General features: G+C 35.8%; 1 protein-coding gene across 1 annotated transcript; it reads right to left on the reverse strand.

The window, feature by feature from the left end:
- Positions 1-1562: 1562 nt before the first annotated feature.
- LOC126682250 (CSC1-like protein ERD4) lies at positions 1563-5788 on the reverse strand. Its single transcript, XM_050377854.2, has 6 exons — positions 5306-5788; positions 3857-4002; positions 3499-3774; positions 2473-3317; positions 2116-2371; positions 1563-2027 (listed from the first exon to the last, which is right to left on the reverse strand). The coding sequence occupies exons 1-6, from the start codon at positions 5577-5579 to the stop codon at positions 1650-1652; spliced, it is 2175 nt and encodes a 724-aa protein (XP_050233811.1). The 5' UTR covers positions 5580-5788; the 3' UTR covers positions 1563-1649.
- Positions 5789-6000: the final 212 nt, after the last annotated feature.

The following is a 6000-nucleotide window of genomic DNA, read 5'->3' on the forward strand; positions in this document are numbered from 1 at the left end:
GTTAATCATTGTGCGAGAGTGAATAATTAACCTAGTATTAGTTAGTTTAATGCTTTTGTGTAATTGCTCGAAAGAAAATTTTAGGTGCTTTAGATTAGTTCGAACCTCATCAGAACAATATAATCCATAATCCGAATCAAGTAAACAGCATAACGAAGACGGATAATCCCTACTTTTCCCATTATTGTTAAAACATCATTTGAATTACAACATTAGTTTACTTAACTTACAATAGTTAATATATGTCTTTTAATATATACAACAAACAAAATTATCTTTTCGACTATTCGAATCGAGTCTCTTAACTGATTATCTTTAGAGTTTTCTCTGTGGGTACGATAAAGTTAACTTTAAGTTAACTAAAATACTCGGCACAATTATTATATAAATTTAATACTCAATAGGGATTTCCATTAAAGAAATTTATTAGAAATTTTTCGAAATATCTTGAAGAAAGAAAATAGGAAGAAGGAGGAACTTCCAAGAAAATGAAATTTTTTTTATCTTATTTGCTAAAGTTAAATGATTTGTTTAATTTATAAATTCATTTAATTTAGCTTTCTACAATTAAATAATGGGTCACAATAAAAGGGGAAACTCAAATTTTTGCTTTACTTACTAAAGTTAATTAATTTTTTAATTTATAAATTTATTCGATTTAACTTTTTACAATCAAATAATGGGTTACATTACTAATTTATTACTATATATTTATAATTTATTATATAAATAATATTTTTCAATTTATATTTATTAATATATTCTAAAAGTTAAAGCAAATAGAATATTAATAAGTATATATTAACGGGTCAAATTACAATTCATGGGCACATTTTTTATATGTAATTATTTTTAAAGTGCTAATAAATATTTATACTATTAATCAATCATTTGACAGTAACAATTTATTAACAATTAACTATTTCTTTTAATTTTTTTAATTATATTTAAAATATATAATGACTCATATTAATAACGCTCACGTGCGTAGCACGTGGCGAAAAATTAGAAACTATCTTATATGTGGGAAACGGGGGGCAGGCAAAATTACGGTATTAGTTTTTATTAAGAGTATCATTAATATTAAAAAATAAAATCAATAAAAGTTTAATTTAAATAAAATGAGATAATAAAAATATAGATATTTGAATCTGTAAAAGAGTTTAAGTTGAACACAAATATTAAAATATGGGAGTTTAAGGTTGAATATGACTAGAATTAGTAGGCTGTAATAGAATTCCAGCAACCCCAAAGTTAAGAAACAATGTAAACATGAACTTGCCTGAACTTTTGCTGGCTATCTTAAATACAAGTTCATTCTAGTTGTGGGATAAACCAAAAAATATTATCGAACTGATACATGAATGTAGACATAGAAGCAAGAAAACTGAAATAAAATCAGAAATTAAAGCGAATTAAATTTAGTTAGGTCTATTTAGTTTTGATCTTTGAGGATTTTCAGTTTGGTAACTTCAATAAATTTTTAAGTATTCATTTTAACTACTTTAAAAATACATGAATGAAGACATAGAAGCAAGAAAACTAGCTATGTTACAAACAACTAATGAACAATACCAATCTAGCTTTAAAAATGATGAACAAGTGGAAATAACATATGTTTTGCTACAATATGCAGAAATATTTGTACATCAAGCAAATGATCCCATTCTTGAAACTTGTGATAATGCATCTTCAAACTGGTCATCGTCAACTTTTTCAGAGTTTAAGCTTGGTGGGATGAAGGATCTGAAGATTTGTTCCATGTTCGGAATTTCCTTGAGTTCGCCGCTAGCGACTTCAAGAGCCGGGTTGCTGAAAGATCTGTAAAATTTCTTCCTACAGACATACAAGAAGATACAAGTGGCAACAGGCAGTGGAATCAGAAATGGAGTATATACAAATTTCTTCACTCCAAAGTAACCAACCATGGTGACTTGGAACAGTAGTAGAGCAGCAAGGATTCGCGTATGAATGTGGGGCCACATCCTTCCGTAGCTCTCGAAGGATGGGACAAATACTTTAAGTGCCTGTTAAATCAAAAAATCAACAATAAATTAAATTTGATAACAAGTTGGCAACTCAATGTAGCCACTCCCATACTAAAGGGGCATTTACCTGATTTCGGAGAACAAGCCATCCGAGGCCAAAGTACACTATCCCAAATGGGATAATAAGGGGAGCTATGATGGAGTAGCTGAGGACGAGTGTGACGATTAGCAAATCACCGGGAACTCGAGTTGCATAGCTCAAATCTCCTGGTTTCCAAGCTTCTTTCAATTCATGTTCAGTTTTGCAAAGGTACTTCCTCTTCACATGAAATATGATCAACGGGACTACACGTGACAGCTCCATACCAAAACCGACGAAGAACCTGAGAACAATGCTAGCTTATAACCCAGCTATAAACTATATTTCATATTTTCACTTTTAAAACAAGCGAATAATAAAATGAAACGGTACTAGCGATCTTACTTCAAAGCCACAAAGGTCAGGAAGAAAGTTGCGCTGCCTGGGAGGCTATTTGCTAGCATGGGAACAGTGGAATTAGGATCGTCCTCGATAGTCTTTAACGAATCAAATAAGGTGCCACCAAGTGTAACTCCTAAGAAAACATTGAAAATTGTAAAATAGAAATATTTTCCAGAGGTGGCTCTCACCAAATGACTCTCCGAAGGAATTCCCTCCATCTTGGAGAAAAACTTAAGCAACTTGGGCAGCAAAGCAAGAAAGACGATAAGTGCAAGCTGAGGGAGGTAAGCTTCCAAGACTGTCTTGAGCACAGGCATATCCACTAATGGCTTAAGAAATGGGACAACTTTCTTCAGATTGGACAATGTTGTCAATGCAGAAATTAATCCAATTGGTATCATGTAAAATAATATGGTCAGAGCCACAATGAAATACACAACATACTGTCGTATTTGTCTTTGGAAAAACATGATTTTAAGGTTCGACCAGACTACTTGACGAGCCTCAGGAGCATCAATGACTGTCCATGTGTCAACCATTTGAGCATGAAGACTCTGAGCTGCGGATGCTGCTGTCACCCTGTTGGTGAAAAAGACCAAAGCAGAGGGTTGCTGCTTCTCCCGTAGCGTGACCTTTTGTTCGGCTTCCAACTTAGAATTAAGTTCCTTAATCAACTCATTAAAGTATTCAATGCTATCTACTTTTGCACCACAAAGACCAAGGAAGCCAGTTTTGGTAGTTGGTTTTATTCCTTCCGGTTTGCCTGTTTCTTTAGATTGCGCATATATTGCTTCTGCACGTGCAAGTTTTTTCTTGTATCCTTCCAACTCTTCATAAATTTTGTTAACCTAATAGACATTCACCATGGCTATTATAGTGCGAATAATGTATCAGTAATAATTAGTAAAACACAACGATCGTCGTAAACTTTAACAGTTTTCCGATGTCATTAAAATTGTAAAAACTGCAACACTTAAAGGGTGATTAGGCAAAAAAGAATGACAATGAAATATTATTGCAATGCAATACCTGTTTATTGTCTGTGGCGACCATGGATCTGTAGAAAGCCTCTGGGTAGATAGACTTAAAATATGAATCGACCTGTTCCTTTCTAGATTGTCCCTCGGAAACAGCAGGTATATCCCTAACAATAACAGCAAACTGCTCGGGTTTAACTTCGGGAGACATAAGAGCAGTAGCTCTCAGCTCTAAAACATGTTTGTATGCCTTCCACAACATAAAATAGGTAACGATGGAAATCCAGTAGGCACAAAGCAGGAAAGCCCACAGCCTCGGACTCTTCTCCTGCAGGTAAGAACAGAAACAGGTGGCGTGTTACCATACAAAGCAAGTTATTTCCAGCACAGGGAACGGTTTAAGAGCTTACCATAACATGTCCCATGGCTAATTTGTCAAGATCATTAAAACTATTCTCACTTGTAGAGTTGGTGATAATCGTATTTATCTCAGTAGCAGCAACAGGGAGAAGAACTGGTAGCAGAACAATGCCGGATAACATGAATATTGACAACACTGTCATGGTTATAAGAAAAAAACAATATTAAGAAGTACTTCATGAAGTTCATATACTGAAGCCAAGATTAAGAAATTAAGAAGAAATAAAAATAAAAAGCATTACAATTCATTAAAGCCACATTTTAATGTTTTTAGTTTTTACAAAATGAATTGTTTCACTTCATCCCGATCATAATTTGGTAAAACATGAATGAAAAAATAACTTAAAAAAATTATAAAAATTACTAAATAAAAACATTATAAAAATTTCTTATCTTTTCCATTTTTAAACTTGTTGTGCACATAATAAATTTCACTTTGACAATCAATTCAATTACCCAACCTTTTCCCTCACGATTACAAAAAAGTAACAATTTTTTTTCACTTATTTGTTAAATTCATGAAACTGTGAAAGATAACCACATAATATCTGTCATAAAACTGGAAACAATCCAAAAGCTATGTAGCAGGAACACAAAAATAAGAAAACATGACACTTCGATACAGACACGGCGAAATAATATTATTTCAAGATTTCCGATGTTAAAAATGAAGTTTTATATCTGAGAAACACCAAATTTCCGACACATTTCCGAAACTGCTAATTTTAATTCAATAAAGTGTCTCCCAAAAACTAGGCAGCACGGACACGGACATGAGAAAACAAGACACTTGGAAACGGATACGGCAAAATAATGAAGTTTTATATCTGAAACTGCGAGTGTCCGACACGTCTCCGAAACTGCGAGTGTCCGACACGTCTCCGAAACGGCGAGTGTCCGACACGTCTCCGAAACGGCGAGTGTCCGACACGTCTCCGAAACGGCGAGTGTCCGACACGACTCCGAAACGGCGAGTGTCCGACACGACTCCGAAACGGCGAGTGTCCGACACGACTCCGAAACGGCGAGTGTCCGACACGACTCCGAAACGGCGAGTGTCCGACACGACTCCGAAACGGCGAGTGTCCGACACGACTCCGAAACGGCGAGTGTCCGACACGACTCCGAAACGGCGAGTGTCCGACACGACTCCGAAACGGCGAGTGTCCGACACGACTCCGAAACGGCGAGTGTCCGACACGTCTCCGAAACGGCGAGTGTCCGACACGTCTCCGAAACGGCGAGTGTCCGACACGTCTCCGAAACGGAACACTTCTACCTGGCCCAAAAGTAAGCTAAACACTCACAGCAAACAACACAAACAAAAACAACACTAAAAATTCGATCCAAAATCAACACAGCAAATTACTTAAAGACCAGAAATATATAAGAAATCCAGAACCAAAAAACCAAAAAAAATAGATAGAGAATTAACAAACCAGTGGTCAAGAACACGAAGTAAACAGCAGTGTCAACACCAGACATGTTAATAACATCCTGTTCACTAGAAGAAAACGCTTCCCGGATCCAAGTAAACGGGTTCCGACTACTCGACCCGCCGCCTTCCCACGGATCCAAACCTTTCAAGATCCGATTCGGATAATAAACAACGGCGTTCCCCGGTCTCCTCGACAGCCACGTAAACAGCAACATTAAGATGACAAAGATCAAAAACGACGTCCCTAAAGACGTCAAGAACGACGTAAAATCCATTTCCTAAGAGAAAATCAAAACCCGGACACGAACTAGAGAGATAAAAAATGGGTTAAATGGGTCTGAAGAAGTAGCCGTTATAAGAAGGCAAATGGAAGATATTAAATAAGGGCATTGATGAGGAAGAAAAAGAATATCTATGGTGGTTGTAATGTGGGTAGTTTTGGAATTTTATTTTGAATTTATGAATTCTTTGCTTTTTTTCTTCTTTGATTTGATGCGAATTGCTCAGTGAAGAAGATGAAGAGATGGAGAGAGAGTGAGGGAAATGACGAAAATGGGCTTTGTTTTGTCTTTTTGTTTACTGTATAACTGTTTTTTTGTCGGTAACGGACAATTTTGACCATAACGTTAACGTCTGCTTTACCCTTTTTGTTTCTGCTTTTAATAACTGACTTCCCGGTTACAGTAACTTGCCTTT

Source organism: Mercurialis annua, linkage group LG5 (assembly GCF_937616625.2).
Source record: "Mercurialis annua linkage group LG5, ddMerAnnu1.2, whole genome shotgun sequence".
NCBI classification, from domain to species: Eukaryota; Viridiplantae; Streptophyta; class Magnoliopsida; order Malpighiales; family Euphorbiaceae; genus Mercurialis; species Mercurialis annua.